The sequence below is a fragment of the Tachyglossus aculeatus genome, chromosome 14 (assembly GCF_015852505.1).
Source record: "Tachyglossus aculeatus isolate mTacAcu1 chromosome 14, mTacAcu1.pri, whole genome shotgun sequence".
Classification (NCBI taxonomy): domain Eukaryota; kingdom Metazoa; phylum Chordata; class Mammalia; order Monotremata; family Tachyglossidae; genus Tachyglossus; species Tachyglossus aculeatus.
The window spans coordinates 8,989,845-9,017,257 of record NC_052079.1 but is presented as its reverse complement, the minus strand read 5'-3'; the positions used below and the strand labels follow the sequence as shown (position 1 = coordinate 9,017,257).

Here is a 27,413-nt window from a genome sequence, read left to right as displayed (position 1 = left end):
CACCTGTAAAATGGGGATGAAGACGGTGAGCCCCACGTGGGACAACCCGATGACCCTGTATCCCCCCCGTCCCCCAGCGCTTAGAACAGTGCTTGGCACATAGTAAGCGCTTAATAAATAGCACTGGTATTGAAGCCTTCCTCTAAGCGAAGCGCTCACAAGGGAAGGGCCGGAGGCTCCCGTCAGGAGCAACGGCCACGAGGGGAGGCTGTGCGCGTGCGCACTCCAGCCCCCTCCCGCCCCTCCCTCCTGCGCAGGCGCCCCGCGACGCCCTGCGCGCGCGCTCCAGCCCCTCCCTCACCTCCCTCCTGCGCAGGCGCCCCGCGACGCCCTGCGCGCGCGCTCCAGCCCCTCCCTCACCTCCCTCCTGCGCAGGCGCACTGCGACGCCCCACGCGCGCGCGCTCCAGCCCCCTCCCGCACCTCCGCATGCGCAGGCGTACTGAGACGCCCCGAGCGCGCTCTCCAGCCCCCTCCCGCGCAGGCGCGAGGCCCGGCGCAGGCGCCGCGCGACGCCCCGCCGCAGGCACCGCGCGACGCCCCGCGCGCCCACTCCAGCCCCCTCCCGCCCCTCCCCCTGCGCAGGCGCACTGCGACGCCCCTCGCGCGCTCTCCAGCCCCCTCCCGCCCCTCCCTCCTACGCAGGCGCGAGGCCCGGCGCAGGCGCCCCGCGACGCCCCGCGCGCGCACTCCAGCCCCCTCCCGCCCCTCCCTCCTGCGCAGGCGCACTGCGACGCCCCGCGCGCGCGCTCTCCAGCCCCCTCCCGCCCCTCCCCCTGCGCAGGCGTACTGAGACGCCCCGAGCGCGCACTCCAGCCCCCTCCCGCCCCTCCCTCCCTCGCAGGCGCGAGGCCCGGCGCAGGCGCCCCGCGACGCCCCCTCCAACCCCTCCCGCCCCTCCCTCCTGCGCAGGCGCCCCGCGACGCCCCACGTGCGCACTCCAGCCCCTCCCGCCCCTCCCTCCTGCGCAGGCGCCCCGCGCGCGCGGCCTCCAGCCCCCTCCCGCCCCTCTCTCCTGCGCAGGCGCGCTGCGACGCCCCGCGCGCCATTTCTCCGTGACGCGAGGCGGCGGGCGCCATGCGGACGATGACGACGACGACGGCGGCGGGGGCGGCTGAGGAGGAGGCTGAGGAGGAGCTGATGCCCCGGTTCTTGCCGGTGGGCCACTGCGACCTCACCGAGGACTTCGACCCCACGGTGCCCCCGAGGACGCCGCAGGAGTATCTGAAACGGGTCCAGTGAGTGGCTCCGGCGGGTGTGTGTGTGTGGGGGGGGTAACTGCATCAGCCTCCTCCCCCATCTCCCACCCTCCTGTCTCTCCCCTCCTCAATCAATCAATCAATCGTATTTATCGAGCGCTTACTACGTGCAGAGCACCGTACTAAGCGCTTGGGAAGTACAAATTGGCAACATAGAGAGACGGTCCCTACCCAGCAGTGGGCTCAGCGCATCTTTCACGCCGCTGCCCGGCTCGTCTTTGTCCAGAACCGCCGCGGGCCTGGTACGAGTCCCGCCTCCGCCGCAAGGCGTCTGCCGTGTGACCTTGGGCAAGTCACATAACTTCTGTGAGCCGCAGTTCCCTCATCTGCAAAAATGGGGGTGAAGACTGGGAGCCCCACGTGGGACAACTTGATCACATTGTATCCCCACCCCCAAGCGCTTAGAACAGTGCTTGGCACATAGTAAGCGCTTAACAAATGCCGTCATTGTTATTATTATGTTACTCCCCTCCTCAGAAATCTCCAGTGGCTACCAATCAATCTGCGCATCAGGCAGAAACTCCTCCCCCTGGGCTTCCAGGCTGTCCATCCATCCATCCATCCCCTGGCCCCCTCCTCCCTCACCTCCCTTCTGTCCTCCTCCGCCGCTCATCTCCTCCCCGTTAGGCCTCGTTCTCGCCTGTCCCGCCATCGACCCCCGGGCCTGGAATGCCCCCAATCCCTCTGCCCCTCCGCCAAGCTCGCTCTCTTCCTCCCTTCAAGGCCCTACTGAGGGCTCACCTCCTCCAGGAGGCCTTCCCAGACTGAGCCCCCTCCTTCCTCTCCCCCCTCCATCTCCCCCGCCTTACCTCCTTCCCTTCCCCACAGCACCTGTATATATGTTTGTACATATTTATTACTCAATTTATTTATTTTCCTTGTACCTATCCTATTTATTTTATTTTGTTAGTATGTTCGGTTTTGTTCTCCGTCTCCCCCTTTTAGACTGTGAGCCCACTGCTGGGCAGGGACCGTCTCTATATGTTGCCAACTTGGACTTCCCAAGCGCTTAGCCCAGTGCTCTGCACACAGTAAGCGCTCAGTAAATACGATTGATTGATTGATGGGAGATCAGAGAGAAGTGATCTCCTCCCCGTTAGGCCTCGTTCTCGCCTGTCCCGCCGTCGACCCCCGGCCCTCATCATCCCCCTGGCCTGGAATGCCCTCCCTCCGCCCATCCCCCAAGTTAGCTCTCTTCCTCCCTTCAAAGCCCTACTGAAAGCTCACCTCCTCCAGGAGGCCTTCCCACACTGAGCCCCTTCCTTCCTCTCCCCCTACTCTCCCTCCGCATCCCCCTCGCCTTACCTCCTTCCCCTCCCCACAGCACCTGTATATATGTTTGTACAGATTTATTACTCTGTTGTTTATTTATTTATCTTACTTGTACATATCTATTCTATTTATTTTATTTTGTTAGTATGTTCGGTTTTGTTCTCTGTCTCCCCCTTCTAGACTGTGAGCCCACTGTTGGGTAGGGACTGTCTCTATATGTTGCCGACTTGTACTTCCCAAGCGCTTAGTACAGTGCTCTGCACACAGTAAGCGCTCAATAAATACGATTGATTGATTGTACATATTTATTACTCTATTTATTTATTTATTTTACTTCTACATATCTATTTATTTTATTTTGCTAATATGTTTGGTTTTGTTGTCTGTCTCCCCCTTCTAGACTGTGAGCCCGCTGTCGGGTAGGGACCGTCTCTAGATGTTGCCAACTTGTACTTCCCAAGCGCTTAGTCCAGTGCTCTGCACACAGTAAGCGCTCACTAAATACGATTGATTGATTGAGGGAGTGATTGATTGAGGGAGGGCCGAGCCTCCCTACCGCCCCCCCTTCGATGCCTGAGGGGCAACTCATTCATTCAGTCCTATTCATTCAATCGTATTTAGTGAGCTCTTACTGTCACTACTAATAATAATGGCATTTGCTAAGCGCTTACTTTGTGCAAAACACTGTTCTAATCAATCAATCGTATTGAGCGCTTACTGTGTGCAGAGCACTGTACTAAGCGCTTGGGAAGTCCAAGTTGGCAACATCTAGAGACGGGCCCTACCCAACAGCGGGCTCACAGTCTAGAAGGGGGAGACAGACAACAAAACAAAACATATTCACAGAATAATAGAGTAATAAATCTGTACAAACAAATATACAGGTGCTGTGGGGAGGGGAAGGAGGTAAGGCGTGGGGCATGAGGAGGGGGAGAGGAAGGACGGGGCTCAGTCTGGGAAGGCCTCCTACTTGTATCATTTGCTTCCTTACAGGAGATGTGCTACATGTAACCATTTCAAATAGAAATAAGTAATTATTCAAAGTATAGTATCCTTGTGCATTGTGGACAATTTGGTCATCACTCTAAATGGTATTTGTTAAGTGTTTTCTATGTGTCAGGCGCTGTTCTGAACACTGGGGTAGATACAAGTTAATCAGGTTGGACACAGTCTGTGTCCCGCATGGGGCTCACAGTCTTAGTCCTGATTTTAAGGATAACTGAGGTACAGAGAAGTTAAGTAACTTGCCCAAGGTCAAACAGCAGGCAAGTGGTGGAGCCAGGATTAAAACCCAAGTCCTTCTGGGCCCATGTTCTATCCACTAAGACATGCTGAATTCCCTTCAAAGCCCTACTGAGAGCTCACCTCCTCCAGGAGGCCTTCCCAGACTGAGCCCCCTCCTTCCTCTCCTCCTCCTCCCCCTCCCCATCCCACAGCACCTGTATATATGTATATATGTTTGTACATATTTATGACTATTTATTTTATTCTGTGAATATGTTTTGTTTTGTTGTCTGTCTCCCCCTTCTAGACTGTGAGCCCGCTGTTGGGTAGGGACCGTCTCTACATGTTGCCGACTTGTACTTCCCAAGCGCTTAGTACAGTGCTTCGCACACAGTAAGTGCTCAAATACAAATGAATGAAGGTGATCATGTTGTCCCATGGCGGGGCTCACGGTCTTAGTCCCCATTTTACAGATGAGGGAACTGAGGCACAGAGAAGTTAAGTGACTTGCCCAAAGTCACACAGCTGGTGATTGGCAGAGCCGGGATTTGAACCCATGACCTCTGACTCCAAAGCCCGGGCTCTTTCCACTGAGCCACGAGATAGACGGTCCCTCCCCAGCCATGGGCTCACAGGCTAGAAGGGGGAGACAGATAACATTCATTCATTCAGTCGTATTTATTGAGCGCTTACTGCGTGTAGAGCGCTGTACTAGGCGCTTGGGAAGTGCAAGTCGGCAACAGATAGAGACGGTCCCCACCCAACCACGGGCTCACAGGAAGGGGGAGACAGACAACAAAACAAGTAGACAGTACCGTCAAAATAAATAGAATTAGAGCTACCTACACATCATTAAGCAGCGTGGCTTAATGGAAAGAGCCCGGGCTTGGGAGTCAGAGGTCATGGGTTCTAATCCCGGTTCCACCACTTGTCAGCTGTGTGACCCTAGGCAAGCCACTCAGCTTCTCTGTGCCTCTGTTACCTTATCTGTAAAATGTGGATTAAGACTGTGAGCCCCACAGGGGACAACCTGATTACCTTGTATTTACCCCAGCGCTTAGGACAGTGCTTGGCACAGAGTAAGCACTTCACAAATACCATCTTTATTATTATTAAATAGAGTAATAAATATGTGCAAATATACACCAGTGCTGTGGGGAGGAGGGGGGAGGGAGGGACTGTGGGCGATGAGGGGAGGAGGAGCAGTGACTTGCTCAGGGTCACACAGCAGACAACTGGAGCACTTACTGTGTGCAGAGCACTGGACTAAGCGCTCGGGAGAGCACACTACAACAAGAAACAGACACATGCGCTGCCCACAACGAGCTGACAGCCTGGTCCCCCTCAGCCAGCCGGACAGACCCTCGTCAGGCTGGTCAGTGTGGTCGCCTCCGCCAGGATGGCATCTCACCGAGTACCAAGGTGCCTCGGGGGGACTTTCATAATAATAATAGCAGTAATAAAATTATGGCCCTCGTTAAGCGCTTACTATAGGCCAAGGACTGATGTAAGCCATGGGATTGATACAAGCTATACAAATAGCTATATAAATGTATTTAGCTGTATAGATAGTTGAGTGACTTTGGACAAGTCACTAAACTTCTCTGTGCCTCAGTTCCCTCATCTGTCAAATGGGGATGAAGACTGTGAGCCCCAGGTGGGACAACCTGATTACCTTGTATCTACCCCAGCGCTTAGAACAGTGCCTGGCACATAGTAAGCACTTAACAAATACCATCATTATTATTATTATTATTCAATTCAACCCGATTGGACACAGTCCCTCTCCCACATTGGGCTTACACTCTTAGTCCCCATTTTTCACAGGTGAGGTAACTGAGGCATAGAGGATATGAAGTGACTTGCCCGAGGTCTCACAGTAGACAGGTAGTGGAACCGGGATTAGAACCCATGACTTTCTGACTCCGGAGTCCGTGCTGTATTCACTACACCATGCTGCTTCTTTTATTCATCTGCAGGATTGAAGCAGCCCGTTGTCCCGAAGTTCTTGTGGCCCAGATAGATCCAAAGAAGTTGAAGAGGAATCAAACCGTCAGCGTCTCAGTAAGTTTGCGATTCCCTTTTCAGATTGTTTGTTTTCATTAAGAGATGGAAATAGTGCAGCCCGGGCCTGGAGTCAGGTCATGAGTTCTAATTCCGGATCCGCCATTTGTCTGCTGTGTGACCCGGGGCAAGTCACGTAACGTCTCTGGGTCTGTTGCCTCATCTGCAGAATGGGGATTAAGACTGTGAGCGCCGTGGGACTCAACCCAATTTGCTTGTATCCTCCCCAGTGCTTAGTACAGTGCCTGGAACGTAGTAAGTGCTTAACAAATACCACAATTAGTAGTAGTAGTATTAGTGTTATTAAATGTGGTTTCCTTTGATTTTTGGGGACCTGTGTATTCATTATCACTAAAACTTGTACTTCTCCCTCCAGCTAGCTTAAGACTTGTGGTAGAAGAGTTGGAGGTGGTGTCACCATGCTATTAGTCTGGCCTTGCTTACAGTCTATCATCGTCAACATCATTATTTATCAGTGGTACTTATTGAGCACTTACTGTGTGCAGAGCATTGTATGAAGCCCTTGGGAGAGTGCAGTACAACAGAATTGGTAAAAGCATTCTCCACCAACACCGACCTTATAGTCTAGGCAGGGAGACAGGTGTTTATATAAATAGACAATATAGTGGAGACAGAAAAGACCTAAAATAATACCTAATAATTGAATCTAAATATATGCTGAGGTATTTTGGGGGCGTGTTCCTTTTGTTTGTTTCTGCTCTGGTCTAGGAAGATAAGGAGTAAAGTCGAAGCTGAGAAGGGGAAAAGGGAATACCAGGAATGTAATGCTGGGGAACAGGTGATCATGCAAGTAAGAGCAGGTAATGAGGTGGGGGTAAAGAGAGGGAAGAGCAAATTGGGTGGAAAAATCAATCAACTCGGATTTATTGAGCACTTACTGGCTTGAGAGAGTAATAATATAACAGAGTTGGTGTACATGTTCCCTGCCCACAATGAGCTTTCAGTCTAAAGAGGGGGAATCTAATGAGGACTGTTCGAGACAGAGGGGCACATCACTTATCTAAGTTATGTTTAACAGTTTGCCACTATTTGGGGAATTGGAGTATTCGGCGTTATAGGAATCTAGGTGCAATATTATTCATCATTCTAACTATGCTTTCTAGCTCTCAGGATGCCAGCCAGCCCCAGAGGGATATTCTCCCACACTCAAATGGCAACAGCAACAAGTGTCACAGTTTTCAGGTACTCGCCAGGTAATGATCATTGATCAAAAGTACTCTCCAGGTAATGATATTGATCAAACCTAGGCAGAAAAGTAGGAATTGACAGTCCAGTGGGAAAATTCATAAATCCTTATGTAAACAGTAATTTGAAACATGCTATCCAGCCCAACCTTTGAAATAGTTTGAATGTTATATGTGTTTCATAACTAATTGTACAAGAGACTGCATTCTCTTTCCCAAAAAGGCCTGTAACTGGAATAAAATGATTATATTATTTCATCGTCAAGGAGCCCTAATGAACAGAGTAGCTTCTGCCATCTGCCTCTCCCTTCCCCTCTCTCCGACGGGAATAGAGGCTGAGCAAAATCCCTACCTGAACAAAACTTGGAATACTGGGTAATTGTGACAGTTCAGGCCTGGACTACCCTTCTCAGTAAATTTAATCTTTATCTTGGATCACAGTGATAATCTGCTATATGTTTTTCCTGCCCCCAGATCCTCCTTTAGATTGGAAAGTCCTATGGGCCAGGGACCAGATGTGAATCATTAATTGTGTAGTCTCCCCAGTGCTCAGGGTAGGGGTTTGCCCATCAGAAGCGCTTAATAAATGCTATTTTGGGGTTTTGTGTTTTTTTCCAGAGAGTGAACAAACACAGAAACCACTGGAAGTCACAGCAACTGGATAGCAATGTAATGATGGTGTGTAGCTTTCTGGGGGTTTATTGCTTTTTTTATTGTTCTACATCCACTTCTTTCCAGCAATTCAGTTGTACCACCAGCCTGGCCAAAAGACTGAATAAAAAGCATATACGAAAAATGTGCACGCACCCAGTTATGCCCGAAGGTGTTTTTTCCGTGTTTTGGCTAGCAGACTGTTTCTAGACTGTGAGCCCACTGCTGGGTAGGGATCGTCTCTATATGTTGCCAACTTGTACTTCCCAAGCGCCTAGTACAGTGCTCTGCACACAGTAAGCGCTCAATAAATACGATTGATTGATTGAAATTAGGCAACACTCATCCAGTAATGGGCCTGTTTGGATTCAGGAAGCCACAGTATAGGAAGAAATGGCTTTGGCACATTCATTTGACAGGGAACCCAATGACCACAACCACGCATGTTTTCCTTTACCAGAATGCAGCCTCTGCATTGTGAGAAAATTGGATCCACATGCCTTCCTTTTTCATACGCTAATGCCGGTGTATGTAATCGTAGAAATGAGGAACCATGTTCCCGTTCGTTATGTTCCTTTGATTAATTTTGGCCTGAATTCTTCAGGAGGCAATCCTATGGCGTGCATTCATATTTTTGGATTCTTTTCACCATTAAGCATGCTTTTGAGATGTGACTTAACAGCATTTAGACAGTGCTTGAAAACTACGGCCCACGTTTTCAGCTTAGTAGTGGGATTGTAAAAGGGAACTGATTACCCTTGTGAGTTTCCCCAGTGTCTTGAAACACATTCAGAAGAAGCACCAAGATTTCCAGTTCCTAGTCAACTGAAGGGAAAGCTTTTCTTACTCGCTTTTATAGGTCACTGGGTATTTTGGAAAGGAGAACTTGGCTGGTTGGTGTGCCTTCTAAGGTGCTGGTGCTTTCACTTTAAGTGTCATTGAAATACATTCTTCAGGTTCTGACTTATTTAAGTGGCGGGCCATACTTGGGCACTGAGAATGTCGATTTGTGTGTTTCTGGAAATTCCTTACCATTCGTTTCAAGGCACTCCACTAATGCTTTTCACACCCATGTCTTCCCTACAACTCCCCTCCCAATGCCTTGCTCACGTTATCCCGGGGGTCTGGAATGCCCTCCTTCCCCTCACCCCCAAAAATCCACCAAAACTCATCCTTCTTCTTTTTTTAAAATGGTATTCATTAAGTGCTTACTCTGTGCCAGTCACTGTACTAAGCGCTGGAGCAGATACAAATCAGCTTGGACACAGTTCCTGTCCCACATGGGGCTCACAATCTTAATCCCCCTTTTACAGATGAGGTAACTGAGGAACAGAGAAGTTAAGTGACTTGCCCAAGGTCACGCAGCGAACAAGAGGCAGAGCTGGGATTAGAACCCAGATCTTTCTGATTCCTGAGCCTGTGTTCTGTCCACCCCGTTACACTACTGCTTTTTCAAAGCCCTTCTAAAATCCCACCTATTCCAACAAGCCTCCCCCAACTAATCATCAGTATCTTGAATTTTCTCCAACCTTCAGGCATCTCTTGCACTCAAATATCACCTATGCCCAGCTTTACACTTCTGTATTAAGCGTTTAATTTTATCTGTTCTGATTGCACTTCTTGTGACTGTCTGGGTCTGTCTCCCCCCGTGAGAGTATAAGCTTGTAAACAGCAAATGTGTTTTGTGCTTCTGCTGTACTTCCCAGATGGGTGCTTGTCACTCAGTAGACGCTTGATGCATGCCATTACTCTTGTCGCCACTACTAAAATCTAGCTTCGTTTTTATTCCTTCAGCCAAAATCAGAGGATGAAGAAGGCTGGAAAAAATTTTGCTTGGGAGAAAGGTTATGTGGTGAGATGGCTGTTGCAGCACCTATAGAAGAAAATCCAGGAATTGATTATGTGCAGGTAGGTCATAAGGTCAAGACGCAAAACCCAAAGGAACAGAATCTCTGGTTTTCTGTAATAGCACCTAAAAAGAAACAGAAAGGCACCGGGCCAGATGTTACAGGCCACTGGCGTCCACGGGGAAGCAGCATGCTCAGTGGAAAGAGCACGGGCTTTGGAGTCAGGCGTCATGGGTTCAAATCCCGGCTCCACCAATTGTCAGCTGTGTGACTTTGGGCAAGTCACTTCACTTCTCTCGGCCTCAGTTACCTCATCTGTAAAAATGGGGATTAAGACTGTGAGCCCCCGTGGGACAACCTGATCACCTTGTAACCTCCCCAGCACTTAGAACAGTGCTTTGCACATAGTAAGTGCTTAATAAATGCCATTATTATTATTATTATTATTATCTAGGCCGGCTTTCACTTAGATAAACAGATCTAAAAGTGCGAGCCCAAAACAGAAAACAATTGCTGAAAATCTATGAATTCTAAAGTTGAAAATTCTGCCCAGCTAATCTGAAAGGGGGAAGGAAGAGAAGTCAGAGCTGGATTTGTCCATGTACGTGTGAGCCCCCAAACATGTAAGCATGCTTCTCTTCAGTTACATTTAACCTGTAGACTCTTAACTCCTTGTGGGCAGGGAACATGTTTATTACTCTGTTCTATTGCATTCTCCCAGGTGCTAGTACAGTGTTCTATACATAATAAGCGCTTGATAAATACCACCGATTGATTTTTCTGTTTTTCTTGCAGATTGGTTTTCCTCCCCTGCTTAGTATTGTCAGTAGGATGAATCAGGTAAAACCCATTTCTAACGTATAAAAGATGAAATTTTCTTAATATAAGCCAACTCCTTTTAGCTCTGTTTGCAGTGTAATATGTCAGATAGGTTTCTCATGCTAACCTTGTTTTTTCCAATCCTAGTTTTGAGTATCCAATTTAATATTCCATAGACAATTTGGGCAACCACAGTATACAGTTTTAAGCCCTCAGGCAAACTGACTGTGCCCCCACTACCTCTCCCTCACCTCTTAAACTCCCTCCCTCTCCCAACTCCGCTTTGGAGTGATAGTATCAATAGTTCTTTGAAAGGCACTGTAAGTATGATTTTCTATGTAATGTGAATATGATAAAAGCTTTAGAAGGCTTGTTTTTTGTCCTGTACATTGAATACAACTCAGTGAGATGGAAGCTAAAGAGCTCCTACCCTTCTACTTTATTTCATAAACCTAGAGGCTTACAAACTGTGGATTTGCCAACTCGGGGTACTTTGGGGAATTAATCCCCCACAGTGGAGAAGGGAAGACTATGTGCAATCAATTGTCCTAAATAATTGATTTCTGGATGAAAATGTTGTGCTAATAATAAATATTAACCTCATGATTTAGAGCAAAGAGCAGCAGTTAGAGTCCCAGTATCCTTTAGCATGTCAGCTCCTTAAGGCTAGAGAATGCATCATTTCTCTGTGTTTATAATTTCCCGAATGCTTAGTACAGTGCCATTTCCTGCAGAGGGTGCTCAGTAAATACTGTTATTTCTATTGCAAAGTTACCTAGGCTAAAGGCTAAAGGTAAAAGACCACACGTACCCCATTTAAAATGAAATTATAGATTGTTGAATTCATGAAGAAAATTTTCAGCTTGGATTTCTAGAAACTGACTTGTGCATGAAATCAATGTGGTTCATTTTCAGTGTAAATCAGATCCCACCTTTTACCCATATTCGTGTTCTGTCTCATTTTAAAAAGGCAACAATAACGAATGTCTTGGAGTACCTGATTAACTGGTTTGGAGAAAGAGATTTTACTCCAGAATTGGTAATTTTCTATCTTATTTTCATCCTGCAAACCAAAGTTATCTAATATTTTTAAATTTGTTCATTCATTCAATTGTATTTATTGAGCGCTTACTGTGTGCAGAGCACTGTACTAGGTGCTTGGGAAGTACAAATTGGCCCCTAAATTATTCTAACTGAGAATAATAGCATGGAACCACAGCAAACTTAGCAGATAGGTGTTTATTTCAAGTATACAGATGTGATGCATCCATTTTTTTTTGAAAAATAGCAAAATTATTAGAAGTGCTGTGTCACTCTCTTTCCCTTTTCTGTAAAACAATTTTAGGGGCCCAAAACTAAGCATTTGAAGAATCTGGAAATGGGCTGTTTATCCCCAAAGGTTGGAGTAATTTTACTTTGCTAAACCTTAATATGAGGTGTTGCAGGTGGGAGGTGTCACATTTTACCCCAATGATTAATCCTTTCTACCTTTTATGGACATTTTAATTGAAACTGGAAAAGGGGAGTTTATCCAAAGTTGGTTGAATTTCCAAAGCTTTAGCATAATCAACACTTTCCCAGTGTTCTGCACACAGTAAGCACTTAATATTCTTACTGCTACTACTGTGTGAGATAGTTTATTTGGAATTTCACATGGGCACTTTCTGTAGACGATAACTATACTTAAATTTATTCTTTCATTCTATCCAGGGAAGGTGGTTTTATGCTCTGTTAGCTTGTCTTGAAAAACCCCTGTTGCCTGAGTCTCATTCCTTGATTCGGCAACTCGCAAGACGCTGCTCAGAAGTGAGACTCTTAGTGGTGAGTTGCAACTTGAAATTTCAACTAGCAAAATATCTTATTTGTTGAGTGTGATGGTGAGGGAACAGCTCAATAAAAAGTGAGGAACTGTACGATTTTGTTCAAACTGTTGCGATTTCTAGCGCAGAGAAAATGAAAGTCAGTGTGACACTTTTTTTTTGACACCCTCTATAAATATTAAGGTTTTTTTGTAATAGGACTCTACTAGCAAGGGAAGGACTAGTTTTATACTTTTCATTCTTTTATCTTCCAGGAAAGCAAAGAAGATGAAAGAGTACCTGCTTTGAATTTATTAATTTGCTTAGTTAGCAGGTAAGGATATAGAATAAAAGTGACTTTGAATAAATAACATTTGGATTATCTGCTATTTTAACATTTAGGAACATTAAGGCAGCAAACTGGCTGGGAAATAGGAATCGCGTAGAAAGCCGCACTATTCTAAGGGGGGGCATCTTAATATCTGTTCAATGAAACTTTACACTGTATTAAAGTCTTCGTTTCGAACCTCTATTTAAGTATCTTGGTTGTTTCTGGGTCAGTGGGCCAAGACAAACCCAGAACAGTTCTACAGTCGGTAAATTTGTATCCTAACGAAGGCTGTGTTAAAGGGACAGGACCTTATGGACTTATTTCTATCCATCCTTAGCAGCTTTATACATTGGAAAGTGAAGTTTGGATTAAGTGCTCTGGCAGAGATTCAGGCAGTGAAAAGAGAGAGAGTAAAGAACGATTCAGAGCCTGGAAACATGGACAGAAGGCTCTGAGCGGCATCTCCTTACTGCTTTCCCAGTGTGCAGGCAAGAGGTAGAAAAGGAAGAGGATGAGTTGTCCCTGTTTGGTGTGCTCCAAGTTTCAGCATCCAAATCAGTGTTGGGTAATTGTTCCCCGACAGTTCCTTTCTAAGGCATGTGTCCTCAGGGGTGATCCTTTTCTGCCTGGAAATTGCTCATACTGAGAATGCCGTAATATTTTTAAATGTTCTGACCGTGTGATCTCTTTTAAACCTATCCCCCAATAGGTATTTTGATCAGCGTGATCTGGCTGACGAACCATCCTGATGTGGTCGTGGCATCCAAGGAGTGTGATAAAGTAGCCTCCTGCCTATTCGGGGAGAGGCAACTCAACATCAAAGCTTCAAATCCACAGAAACAACTCCGGTTCATCTCTCAGTGACTCAATTTGAAATGAATGAGAAAGTGGTTGGAGTGTTTTTGAACAATGAGCCAGCTAAGGGGCTGCTGCAAGGACTCGCAAGTGGTCTGCAATGATGTTGGCTCTAGGTGGAAAAAACATTCAAAACAGTCCCCTTTTTACCTAAATGAAAATGACCTCCGGCAGCAAATATATATATCATTCTATAAAACATTGGAGAATGAAATTTTACTTTAGTTAAATAGCTTCTTGTATGATTTTTGTGAGAATCGTTCTACTTCAGAACCTTACTGTAGCATCTGAACCTTATCTGGATCCCAGTAAGTGTTTTAATTGTGTACTAGGTGATGGACAAACAAAACTAAAATGTAGCTATTGAAAGTACAACTGTCTTCAGTGTAGTGGAATTCAAAATCATCAGGATTAAGCCTTCCGTAGCTCCCCGGGTTAGTGTTAGATGTGTGAAGGAGTTTGTGGGCTTGGAGGGTCCTCCACTGTTGTGCCAGAAGAAATGGACTACTGACCCTCTGCAGACCTCAGAAGTGAACTCAAAGCACCTAGCAAAATCCTTAAAGGCCAGGCTGGAGTCCTGGTGACTCAATTATCCCCCTGCTAAGGTGGGAAGAGTCCCTCCCACTGGCCCTGGCATAGGACTGTCCATCTCCAGGGGAGATAGGGGCAGGGCATGTCAGTTTATTATTGCATTGTATTCTCCTAAGTGCTTAGTACAGTGCTCTGCACATAGTAAGCACTCAATAAATACAATTGAATGAATGGAAAAGTGGTGGTGTCCCCTAAGGACCCAACAGTAGACAAGGCTCAACATGACAATGAAGGAGAAAGGCCCCAAACCACCTACTATTGAAGCCAGCTGTCAACCACTCCATTTTGTATGGAAAGCTTTCTCACTATGGAACAGTACAGTGGTTCTAGATGTATTCATTTCTTCCAAGAACGTTTGCTGGATTGATATAGTCCAAATAACGTGCAACATAGAATAATTTCAGCCCACTGGGACTGTACTACTAATTTCAGTTTGTATGGATACTTTTATTTACAAGGGCACCTTCAGTTTCTTAGTACCTTTAATACAGAATTTGTACATACTTATTTTTGTACATATTCTATTTTATTTTGTTAATGTTTTGTTTTGCTGTCTGTCTCCCCCTTCTAGACTGTAAGCCCGCTGTTGGGTAGGGACCATCTCTATATGTTGCCAACATGTACTTCCCAAGAGCTTAGTACAGTGCTCTGCACACAGTAAGTGCTCAATAAAAACGATTGAATGAATGAATACAGAACAAAATGCACCATAGATTAGAGAAGTTGGAGGTCTGTGTTAGGTATGCTGCCAATTTGTACTTCCCAAGCGCTTAGTACAGTGGTCTGCACATAGTAAGCGCTCAATAAATACGATTGAATGTTAGTCTCCTGCAGTGATTAGATTATTTATATCTTTCGAATTATATGTTAAATGGCTCACTTCTCCAATAGTTACATTACATTAATGATCTCACTTCCATTTCATTCATTCATTCAATCGTATTGAGCGCTTACTGTGTGCAGAGCACTGGACTAAGCGCTTGGGAAGTACAAGTTGGCAACATCTAGAGACGGTCCCTACCCAACAGCGGGCTCACAATCTAGAAGGGGGAGAACAGAGAACAAAAGAAAACATTAACAAAATAAGATAAATAGAATATGTACAAATAAAATAGAGTAATAAATATGTATAAAACATATATATATATATATATATACAGGTGCTGTGGGGAAGGGAAGGAGGTAAGATGGGGGGGGATGGAGAGGGGGACGAGGGGGAGAGGAAGGAAGGGGCTCAGTCTGGGAAGGCCTCCTGGAGGAGGGGAGCTCTCAGTAGGGCCTTGAAGGGAGGAAGAGAGCGAGCTTGGCGGATGGGCAGAGGGAGGGCAGTCCAGGCCCGGGGGAGGACGGGGGCCGGGGGTCGGAGGCGGGACAGGTGAGAACGAGGCACGGTGAGGAGATTAGCGGCAGCCAGGTCCTCTTTTGGTCCTGTACAGCTTTCCTTCCTATCCCAGAACCTGTGTGACTGTTCTGTTGTTCCTCACCCAAAAATCAAGCCCAGGAATCCTCAAAGCCAAATCACCTTTCCCTCCAGTCTGGATCAGGTCAAAATGAGTGAATTCGGTTAGGATGTCGTTTTGTTCAGTACCAATACGACCTGTGTTTAAAACACAGTTTCAGTGCCATCCACAACATGGCTCCTTAAAAGAGGTTAGATAACATCCATTCCATTGTCATTTCTTCACATACACTGTACAGTGATTTTTACAATGACCCAATCTAAAATTAGACCATTAAAGGGTTTTAATGCAGCAGCTTATTCTTCTCTCCACTTATTTCTGTTCCTACTCTCCCCCTCGTCAAAGGTATGATTCAAATTCTTGGAAACGTGAAATTGGTAACATTCTTTACTCCGCTCTATCGGATTTACAACTCCTTTTAATCCTACGAAGGCTGAGTTTTCTATTCCTTTTAGACAGTCTTCATGGAAAAATGTGGATTATATACCTATTGGCCATAGACTTTCACTTCAAATATGTTGCCAACTTGTACTTCCCAAGCACTTACTACAGTGCTCTGCACACAGTAAGCGCTCAATAAATACGATTGATTGATTGTAAGTGAAACTAAAATACAAAATGGGAATTGGCCTTCAGTTTCAAAAACACCAGCATAATCTTATTGCGTCCCAAATTACGACTACATAAAAATGAAATTTAGACTCACGAGGCACTAGACTGGGATTTGTTCAATGTTAACTGTGGGAGAGAACGTTTTTCAGACATGAAATATGAAAACTAAATTCTTTAATACAAACATAATTCCAGCACAGTTTACAATGTGAATTCCTATTCAACTTGTTGGCCTTTTAAAAAGTGTACAGTAACTCATACTTCAAACTCCTTATCAAAAACAAATGTTACATTGGGGCAACTCATACAGTAAAAATGTTGTTTTCCCCCCCTGCTATGTTGAGGGATTGGTGGGCAGGGAGGAGGGGAGGGACATACCAGTCCAAAAATCGAGTTAACAACAACAGAGGCCTACAGGGAGTCACCTAGTTTGGGAGAAGTTGCTACAACAGCAGCCTTTTAGCCAGAGGAAACACTGCAAGGAGCCCACATCAGAGGCGAGAGGGTATTCACATGGGGGGGCTTAACTTCAGGTATTTAGAGGGATTCATTCTCTAAGAATCTGGGCCCAGCGCCAGCCATCTAAATCACAGGGCGGAGGACGAGTGGGGGGAAGAGAACAAAGCACTGTGCCTATTCTGCATCACACAAAACCTACAGCCCAAGCAGAAACCGGTCCTGGGGGGCACTTTACGCTTGTCATTATCCACCTGGGGGTGGATAAAGGACTCAACCGGTGCACTCATCAAAATGCCAACTTCTAGCCTTCTGTTAGTCCGAATGCAGCTAACAACTTGAACTGCACGTGCATTTTCTCCTTCAATTCAGCCGGACTGAAGCGGAAACCATTTAAAAGGCATCTAAATGAGGCAAAGGCGTGTTTAAGCTTTGGAGGTGGGTCCCATCAATTTAGGACTGTTTTCTTGACATTCCCTAATGGAGGAGTTCTACCTCCCACCTAGGATGTAGTGTCTTTCTAAGGTTTCCCTTTTTCGTTTTCTCCTCGGTCAGCGGCTAGATTTATCAGAATGGTGCCATTTGAAAATCATTCACTATCCTAAATTTAAACATGCATTAATATAAACAGACAATAATACGGTTAAAGCAAATACCGCTGCTACCCTAAATGCTTTATACACGAATAATTTATCTTTTACACTGTAGAAGTCTTGCATGTCAGCGTGCTTTACGTCTTCTGAATCATCACCTGGAATTTACCTACGTTAAGTAAAAACAATAACATTACCATCATTTTCTGCAGGGCTTACCTGAATTAAATAAAGCAAACTGAGAAGCCGTGTGCCTTAGAAGACAGCACAGGGCTGGAAGTCAGAGGACCTGAGTTCTAATCCCGGCTCCGTCACATGCCTGCTGTGTGACCTCGGACAAGTCACTTAACTTCTCTGGGCCTCAGTTACCTCACCTGCAAAATGGGGATTAAGACTGATCCCCACGTGGGACGTGGACTGTACCCGGCCCAATTATCTTGTATCTATCCGAGGGCTCAGTACAGTGCCTGGCACCTACAGCTTAACAAACATTAAAACAACAACAGATCTTGTTGTACAATCTTGTTTGCACAGATTTATTACTCTATTTTACTTGTACATATTTACTATTCTATTTGTTAATGATGTGCATCTAGCTTTATTTCTATTTATTCTGATGACTTGACACCTGTCCACGTTGTGTTTCATTGTCTGTCTCCCGCTTCTAGACTGTGAGCCCGTTGTTGGGGACCATCTCTATATGTTGCCAACTTGTACTTCCCAAGCGCTTAGTACAGTGCTCTGCACACAGTAAGCGCTCAATAAATATGAATGAATGAACAACAAACTGAAAATCGGATTTCGGCTCTTATTTGGGCAGTATTTTCCATAGGAGACAGATTTGGTATGCCCTAGTTGTTTTAATGTGGAGACTAATTGTTCTTTGGCCTCCTGGCCTTAGAACCTCTAGCCAAAGATAAGAAAGGTAATAAGGGAGCTGAAATAAATGGGATCAATTTCGCTACTTATCAAGAGGGTCTCAAAGATCTGGGAACTAACACATGTTTGTGAAAGAGCAAAGTACTGGCAGCCAGGGACCCAGGTTTGAGACCCAGCTCCGCCCCAAAAATGGCTGTGTGATCACAAACAAATCACTTTCCCTCTCTGTGCCTCAGCTTCCGCACCTGTAAAATGGGGATAAAAGACCTGCTCTCTCTACCTTTTAAACAGGAAGCCCAGGGTTGATCAGAGACCGTGTTTGATAGATCACCTATCAACCTCAGCACACTTGTTAGCACCCAGTTAATGCTTATTAAGCACCACCTTTATTCACTACAATTGGCTAAAGAAAGGGTAGCAGTGGATTCACACTTTTCAGATTGTCATTGCATTTCAATTACTCCTGCACTCCCTGCCTCCACCCCGTAAATAATGGTGGAGACTCAGGAGGGGCTTTGAAGTCCTGGACAAACATTTTAGCTATTATTCAGTGTTGCGTTTTTGTAAGCAGAGAAAATCATTTGGGGGTTAAGACTTCCCTTAAACGAAACGATATGGAGAATGGATTGAACCAAAGACAAAACTGAGAAGCAGCGTGTCTCAGTGGAAAGAGCCCGGGCTTTGGAGTCAGAGGTCGTGGGTTCAAATCCTGGCTCCACCAATTGTCAGCTGTGTGACTTTGGGCAAGTAGCTGCTTGGCTCGGTGGAAAGAGCCAGGCTTTGGAGTCAGAGGTCCTGGGTTCAAGTCCCAGCTCCGCCAACTGTCAGCTGTGTGACATTGGGGAAGTCACTTAACTTCTTTGGGCCTCAGTTACCTCATCTAAAATGGGGATTAAAACTGTGAGCTCCCCGTGGGACAACCTCATCACCTTGTAACCTCCCCAGCGCTTAGAACAGTGCTTTGCACATAGTAAGCGCTTAACAAATACCATCATTATTATTATTATCATCATCACTAAGCCTCATTAATTCAATAAATATGATTGATTGATTGATTGATTAATTCACCACCAGCAGTTGGGTCATTTCGGGTGTAAATGCAACGGGCTAAAACCCTGCCATTCATTCAGTCGTATTTAATTGAGCGCTTACTGTGTGCACAGCACTGTACTAAGCAATTGGGAAGTACAAATCGGCAACATATAGAGACGGTCCCTACCCAACAACGGGCTCACAGGCTAGTCTGCCACAGAGAGACATCTCTGAAAGTGTTCTTGCTCAACTCTACGCTACTGTAAATGATGTGGTACGCTGTGAACACTGGATTGGGTGTTCCGGAGAGCCACAGCAAATAATGTATTAAAAAAGGTTAATTTACTTACATGCAGGCATGGCTGACACTTCAGCTGTCACAATGCTCTTTATCCCCAAATTAGATAAACCACCTCTGATTAAGCCACACGTGAAGGCTAAATACTGAATAAAAACATAATTTGAGGAAGATTACGGAAGGTTACAAAAAATGCAATTTATCCTACGAAAAATGTCAGAACTCAGACAAGACTATACCATTCTACAGAGCAGTCAAAGAGTTGCGCCTCTTGCTAGGCCAGTTTGCCACTTTACGTCACCAAACCGTTCCACTTTATATCACTAAAAGCTTTAGACCTTTCGCACTAGCTTTCGCAACCTTACTGGGTATATATGTGTGCATATAGCTCTAATTCTGTTTATTCTGACGGTTTTGACACCTGTCTACATGTTTTGTTGTCTGTCTCCCCCTTCTAGAATGTGAGCCCGTTTCTGGGTAGGGACCGTCTCTATATGTTGCTGACTTGTACTTCCCAAGCGCTTAGTACAGTGCTCTGCACACAGAAAGTGCTCAATAAATACGATTGATTGAATGAATGAATGAATGAACCAGCCCCCGTTTTTTTTTTCCAAAGCCCGCAGCAAGGAATTTGGTTTGGGATGGAGTTAGGGTCCTTTTTTTTCCCCACTCAGAAATTATATATTTGAAAATATCAGTGAGTTCATAAAGTTAAATGTTGACATTTCTGGTGAATTACTATTAAGCAACAAGTAACTGAGAAGCTATTAAGCAGAGAGTAACTGAGAAGCTCCTTTATACTCTTGCTTATTGGGTCTAACATGTGCACCATGAAGACCTTGGCTTTGAGAAAGGTTTTTATAGGTTCAGAAAACACCTGTAGCTTTTATCAAGGATTATTAAATCTGTTTCAGAAAACACTTTTACTGATTTTCAAAAAAGAGCAACTGTTTCAGAAATCCTACCCTAGAGACATCTAATGTGCAGATTTAGGAGCTGCTGTGATTAGCAGTTCACTTAATAATTTATAGCCGGATTCACGCCTGTGAGCCCAGATACAAAATTCTCTATGAACAACAAGAATTGTTTTTCTGCCCTACAGACAACTCAACTCCTAAGTAGAACTGCTGATGCATCTTTGACTATTTTCCATTATGTAATCGTAACTACTGTGATCAGAATTAAATGCTTCCATTAAGTTACTTTGTAAGTACCTTTGGCGCGTGTTCTAAATACTGTTTCCCTGCAGACATCTGAGTCAGGAGACGAAATTTGTTGTCCTGAAGTACATAGATGCCCTGTTCCCAAAACACGAAATCAAAGACATGTGGAGTCAGTGCACGTGTCAGTATAAAAAATAATTTTGCTCTCTAAAACTACTCTTCAGCAATTACATACTGCTTAAAATAATGCAACAGAAAGGGCTGTCGGGTACATGCAAGTGATTTCCTTTTAAAAAACTTAGGACTGAAAAATGCAAGGATCATTTTCAATGAAAGAAAATCACTATTACATAGTTTATGTGGGGGAGAGGAAAAAAGTCACTGATCACCACCAGATTCCATCAGATAAGTGTCCGCCTTACCAAAAGACCCTCCCTGCAGTTAGTATTTTGACAGACTGCAAAGCTCAATTATTTTGGTCACTGCAAAGTCAAAGCAGAAGAAACTTGGTAAAGTTGTATTGCAAAGTACATAATGCTGCTGTGTATTAAATAGTATTAAAAGGGTTTTCAAATATCAAATAAGGAGGTATGCAAATCTGACATTAAAAATAAACCATTACGTTTCGCTCCCTCTTTTTACCTCAATATTAAAGGGTGGGGGTCACAATCAAGTAGAGCTCTCAGTACTTTTTTCTTCATCCACTCCGAGTAAACTCGCTGTGGGCAGGGAATGTGTCTGCTAATTCTGTTTTGCTCTCCCAAGCACTTAGTACAGTAAGTGCTCAATAAATACAATCGATTGATTGACTGAGAAGTGGAAGGGGGAGGCCATGAACAGGTACAGAGTGAAAGCTGCAAGTCTTCCCCTAAAGCCAATTATTTTCACAAATCCCAACCGATTTGGCTGTGGAAAGGAGGAATAGGAAGTAAAGTACTGCTCAAATTTGTTTTAAATGGGATTGCAGTCTTGCTCTTTCAACTATCGATATTGGATTTCAACCATCACTCCTCTCCTGCCGTCCAAAAAAAACCAAAAACAAAGCTCAGAGCAGCTGGCAGGAATTATCACGGGGCTTACGATGCCTAATACGATTATTCTAAGAAAATCCGAAATAAAAAGAGGTATTTGAAAACTCTTTTATGACTACTGACTACATAGCAGCATTGTATTTTGCACTACAACTTTACCAACCTTCTGCACCTCAGAATTTACATTTTATCATGAGAAGTACTTATGATACATCTTAACAGCTATAATTTTTACTTCCCTTCTGACATTCCAAAATATAACACATACCTTTGTAATAATCATTTTTAAATGAACCTTTCAATACACTGTTCAATACTGGAAAGAAAAACAGAAAAATACAGTAACTCAAATTTTCCCTTAGGTACTTGGTACTTACAAGAAAAAAAAAATGAACAAAAACACATAAATGGAATAACAGTAAATCCATAAAACAGAATTCATTCAATCGTACTTATTGAGCGCTTACTGTGTGCAGAGCACTGTACTTAGCGCTTGGGAAGTACAAGTCGGCAACATATAGAGACGGTCCCTATACGGGCTCACAGTCTAGAAGGGGGAGACAGACAACAAAACAAAACATGTAGACAGGTGACAAAACATGCAGACAGGTGACAAAACATGTAGACTAGACAGGTGAATGTCAATGTTTCATCCAAAATGGGCTTGGGAGTGTAGGGCTTAATTATCTAAGTACCTGGTGATTTGTCCTCAGATTATCAATTTGTTTTTTGAATACTGTAGTCCAAAAATCTTTACAAATGAACTTCATGATATCTAACTCATCCTTAAACCTGGCAGTGTCCTTTGTAAACCTAAGAAATAACCAAAATCAAATTACTTTTTTTCCCCAAATAATGGTATCTAACAATTACAGGGTAGCAGTAGTAGTAGTAATGAAATTTATTACGCTGCCCACTGGCTGCAAGGCAATGTTCTTGCCCATGCTTGGGAAAGTACAAAATACAAAGATGTGTATTCATTCAATCGTATTTATTGAGCGCTTACTGTGTGCAGAGCACTGTTACTCTCTCAACAGTGGATACAGATTTTACAAAATTGTATTACAAATTTGCATTTAACATTAACATACAAAATTTTACAAAAAATGCAAAATAGTTACAATCTAGTGGATTTCCAAAGTACGTTCTGATTATACCTGAGCATAATTTTTCATTCAAATCGAGGAATATCTTACTTCAGTATCTTTAAAATTAAAATTTTAAATTTAGCATCTTTAAATTAAAATCTTTAAAATTGTGACTTCTGCTGCCACAAACTCAGCATCACAGAATCTTGATTTCTCTGCACGTAAATACAGATTTTGTCTCACTGGGCCAGTGGTATCATATGCCACTGCCAAAAGTAAGGCTGACCCAGTATTTCAAAAACGGCAGAAACTCCCAAAATACTGCTATCTCCTTGGCGGTGTTGGTTTCAGAAAAGTTGTGTTAAAATTTTTCAAGTGAGCAATTAAATCATCCTTCTCACCTTTCTATTAGTCCTTGTCCCACTCGAAACCCCATGTTTTCTAGCTTAGTAATGCATCGTCCATTTTCCTACAAGATACAGAAGGAAGATGTAATACATTTTTACTACAATTCCAACAGATTGTCAGCTAGAATCTGAACCAAAAGCTCCTTTCGAAAATTGTTATCCCTCACACTATCCAAGAGTTTTACTTATAATAAATCTTGTCGTTTAGAAGATTTTCCTTTTTTCACTAAAATAATTTCCTTAGGGAAGTTACCGATCTATAAATCAAAGTGAGAGCTTTTCGGGTCCATCATTAAATCCCATTTAAGACCAAAGGGAATTCAAACCATAGACCCATTTAGTCCAGGAGCATGTCTCCAACCAAGATGCTTGGAGAGACAGTGTGCTGATTGCCCTACTAAACAGCCATTCCTAATGAGGAAGGGATCGGTAGTATTTTTCAAGTGCTTACGATGTGCAGAGCTCTAAACTTGGACAAATATAATACAGCAGAGTTGGTGGACATGTTCCCTGCCCAGAGGACAACATCCTGTGTGGGCAAGGTATGTCATCTAACTTTTCCCTCCAATAACCAACCATGGATGTAGTGTCCGTGCAATTATTTACCTTTACTCTTGATCCTGCTCGTATCCCTAATGCTCTCCGTAACATCCCTGCATTTCCCTCTATTACTCCACTATGGACTTCTTGCCACGAACGGATTCCACCCTGCACAGACTCCCTACGGTAACCAATTCCATACTCTTCCCAAAAGAAAATTGTTGTTTTTTTTATTTGAAGCTGTGAACTTTAAACTTCTCTCCATTCTGTGGAATTAGGTAAAATCTATCCCGTTCGTGGGGTCCACACTGATTTTTCTCATGTCCCTTCTTGTACTTTGACTTTCTAGACTGAAGAGTTCTAAATTTTCCAGGCTCTCTTCCCGAAGGAGGAACTGCTCCTAAATCCTTGGCTCTGTTGACTGCTCTTCTCTTCATCGTCTTCAGCTCTATTTTGACCTTCCTAAAATGTAATCACTAGCCCCATGAGAGGGAGAGAAAAGACACAGGCTCAAAGGGTACATGAAGAACCTTATCTTAATAATAACAATAATAATAATTACGGTATTTGTGCTTACTATGTGCTTAACTGTACTAAGCGCTGGGTTCACACTCAATTACTGCCCAGACTCAACACCATCCCCCTCCAAAGCCTCTGTCCCTGCCACAGTCAGGAAAGGGAAGTAGCTTGGCTTAGCAGCGTTTAGAACAGTGCTTGGCACATAGTATGCGCTTGACAAATACCAACATTATTATTATTATTATTGTATCCACCCCAGAGCTTAGCACAGTGCCTGATACATAGCAAGCACTTAACAAAATACCACTATTATTGTGGGAAGCAGCATGGCTCAGTGGAAAGAGCTGGGGCTTGGGAGTCAGAGGTCATGGGTTCTAATCCCGGCTCCGCCACCTGTCTACTGGTGACCTTGGGCAATTCACTTCACTTCTCTGAGCCTCAGTTCCCTCACCTGTAAAATGGGGGTGAAGATTGTGAACCCCCCGTGGGACAATCTGATCACCTGGTTCAGTGGAAAGAGCCCGGGCTTTGGAGTCAGAGGTCAGGGGTTCAAATCCCAGCTCCGCCAATTGTCAGCTGTGTGACTTTGGGCAAGTCACTTCACTTCTCTGGGCCTCAGTTCCCTCATCTGTAAAATGGGGATGAATAATAATAATAATAATAATTGGCATTTATTAAGCGCTTACTATGTGCAAGGCACTGTTCTAGGCGCTGGGGAGGATACGGGGTGATCAGGTTGTCCCACGTGGGGCTCACAGTCTTAATCCCCATTTTACCAATGAGGTAACTGAGGCCCAGAGAAGTTAAGTGACTTGCCCGAGATCACACAGCAGGCATGTGGCGGAGTCGGCATTCGAACCCATGACCTCTGACTCCAAAGCCCGTGCTCTTTCCACTGAGCCACGCTACTTCTCTGTGAGCCCCCCTGGGGGACAACCTGATCACCTTGTAACCTCCCCAATGCTTAGAACAGTGCTTTGCACATAGTAAGTGCTTAATAAATGCCATTATTATTGTTATTATTATTGTATCCTCTCAGTGCATAGAACAGTGCTTGGCACATAGTAGGCGCTTAACAAATGCCATCACTATTACAGTTATTACTAAGTTATTATTCTTCTAGACTGTGAGCAGCCCGCTGTTGGGTAGGGATCGTCTCTATATGTTGCCAACTTGTACTTCCCAAGCGCTTAGTCCAGTGCTCTGCACACAGTAAGCGCTCAATAAATACGATTGGTTGATTGATTGATTGATTGACAAGTGGCCGAGCCGTGATTTGACCCCATGACCTCTGACTCCGAAGCCCGGGCTCTTTCCCCTGAGCCACGCTACGTCTGTTAAGCGCTGACTACGTGCTAAGCACTGTTCTAAGCGCTGGGGAGGTGACAAGGTGATCAGGTTGTCCCACGGGGGCCTCACAGTCTTAATCCCCATTTTCCAGAAGAGGGAACAGAGGCCAAGAGAAATGAAGCAGCATGGCTCAGTGGAAAAAGCCGGGCTTTGGAGTCAGAGGTCAAGGGTTCAAATCCCGTCTCCGCCGCTTGTCAGCTGGGTGACTCTGGGCAGGTCACTTCTCTGGGCCTCAGTTCCCTCATCTGTAAAATGGGGATTCTTTATTTATTTATTCATTTTACTTGTACATATCTATTCTATTTATTTTATTTTGTTAGTATGCTTGGTTTTGTTGTCTGTCTCCCCCTTTTAGACTGTGAGCCCACTGTTGGGTAGGGACTGTCTCTAGATGTTGCCAATTTGGACTTCCCAAGCGCTTAGTACAGTGCTCTGCACATAGTAAGCGCTCAATAAATACGATTGATTGATTGATTGATTGAGGCCGAGAGAAGTGAAGCAGCGCGGCTCAGCGGAGAGCCCGGGCTTTGGAGTCAGGGGTGATGGGTTCAAATCCCGGCTCCGCCGCTTGTCAGCTGGGTGACTCTGGGCAGGTCACTTCACTGGGCCTCAGTTCCCTCATCTGGAAAATGGGGATTATTTATTTATTTATTTATTTTACTTGTACCTATCTATTCTATTTATTTTATTTTGTTAGTATGTTTGGTTTTGTTCTTTGTCTCCCCCTTCTAGACTGTGAGCCCACTGTTGGATAGGGACCGTCTCAATATGTTGCCAACTTGTACTTCCCAAGCGCTTAGTACAGTGCTCTGCACACAGTAAGCGCTCAATAAATACGATCGATGATGATAGTAAGCGCTCAATAAATACGATTGATTGATTGATTGATTGATTGAGGCCGAGAGAAGTGAAGCAGCGCGGCTCAGTGGAAAGAGGCCGGGCTTTGGAGTCAGAGGTCATGGGTTCAAATCCCGGCTCCGCCGCTTGTCAGTTGGGTGACTCTGGGCAGGTCACTTCTCTGGGCCTCAGTTCCCTCATCTGTAAAATGGGGGTTATTTATTTATTTATTTTGCTTGTACATATCTATTCTATTTATTTTATTTTGTTAGTATGTTTGACTTTGTTCTCTGTCTCCCCCTTTTATACGTTGCCAACTTGTACTTCCCAAGCGCTTAGTACAGTGCTCTGCACACAGTAAGCGCTCAATAAATACGATCGATGATGATAGTAAGCGCTCAATAAATACGATTGATTGATTGATTGATTGATTGAGGCCGAGAGAAGTGAAGCAGCGCGGCTCAGTGGAAAGAGGCCGGGCTTTGGAGTCAGAGGTGATGGGTTCAAATCCCGGCTCCGCCGCTTGTCAGTTGGGTGACTCTGGGCAGGTCACTTCTCTGGGCCTCAGTTCCCTCATCTGTAAAATGGGGATTATTTATTTATTTATTTTGCTTGTACATATCTATTCTATTTATTTTATTTTGTTAGTACGTTTGATTTTGTTCTCTGTCTCCCCCTTTTATACGTTGCCAACTTGTACTTCCCAAGCGCTTAGTCCAGTGCTCTGCACACAGTAAGCGCTCAATAAATACGATTGGTGATGACAGTAAGCGCTCAATAAATACGATTGATTGACTGATTGAGGCCGAGAGAAGTGAAGCATTGAGGCTCAGCGGAAAGAGCCCGGGCTCTGGAGTCAGAGGTGATGGGTTCAAATCCCGGCTCCGCCGCTTGTCAGCTGGGTGACTCTGGGCAGGTCACTTCACTGGGCCTCAGTTCCCTCATCTGTAAAATGGGGATTAAGACTGGGGGACAGCCTGACAGCACTTTGTACACTCCCCAGCGCTCAGGACAGTGCTTTGCACATAGTAAGCGCTTAATAAATGACATTAAAAAAAAAGTGAAGTGACTTTCCCCAAGTCACCCGGCTGACCAGTGGGGGGGGGGAGGGTGAGGGGGGGTCGTCGCCTCACCAGCTCGGCCTGGTCCGCGGCCTTGTAGACGCCGGTCACCAGCTCGTTGTGGAGAAGGAGGAACAGCGCCTCGTCCGCCATTTCCTGCTCGCTCGGCTC

At 44.8% G+C, this 27,413-nt stretch overlaps 2 protein-coding genes across 4 annotated transcripts; one reads left to right on the top strand and one right to left on the bottom strand.

Moving 5' to 3' along the window:
- Nucleotides 1-1,081: 1,081 nt before the first annotated feature.
- On the top strand, nt 1,082-13,907 carry GEMIN2 (gem nuclear organelle associated protein 2). 3 transcript variants are annotated; one of them, XM_038756455.1, is made up of 11 exons: nt 1,082-1,237; nt 5,734-5,818; nt 6,943-7,032; nt 7,642-7,701; nt 9,469-9,582; nt 10,317-10,361; nt 11,311-11,379; nt 11,686-11,739; nt 12,051-12,161; nt 12,415-12,473; nt 13,180-13,907. In XM_038756455.1, exons 1-11 carry the CDS (start codon nt 1,086-1,088, stop codon nt 13,217-13,219), a joined length of 879 nt encoding a protein of 292 aa, XP_038612383.1. In that variant the 5' UTR covers nt 1,082-1,085; the 3' UTR covers nt 13,220-13,907. The 3 variants fall into 3 exon arrangements, with proteins under 3 accessions (XP_038612383.1, XP_038612384.1, XP_038612385.1); XM_038756456.1 differs by lacking the exon at nt 11,686-11,739; XM_038756457.1 differs by lacking the exon at nt 12,415-12,473.
- Nucleotides 13,908-16,078: 2,171 nt separating this feature from the next.
- On the bottom strand, nt 16,079-27,413 carry TRAPPC6B (trafficking protein particle complex 6B). Its single transcript, XM_038756623.1, has 6 exons — nt 27,315-27,413; nt 22,930-22,997; nt 22,136-22,253; nt 20,461-20,544; nt 19,299-19,392; nt 16,079-17,206 (listed from the first exon to the last, which is right to left on the bottom strand). The coding sequence occupies exons 1-6, from the start codon at nt 27,393-27,395 to the stop codon at nt 17,175-17,177; spliced, it is 477 nt and encodes a 158-aa protein (XP_038612551.1). The 5' UTR covers nt 27,396-27,413; the 3' UTR covers nt 16,079-17,174.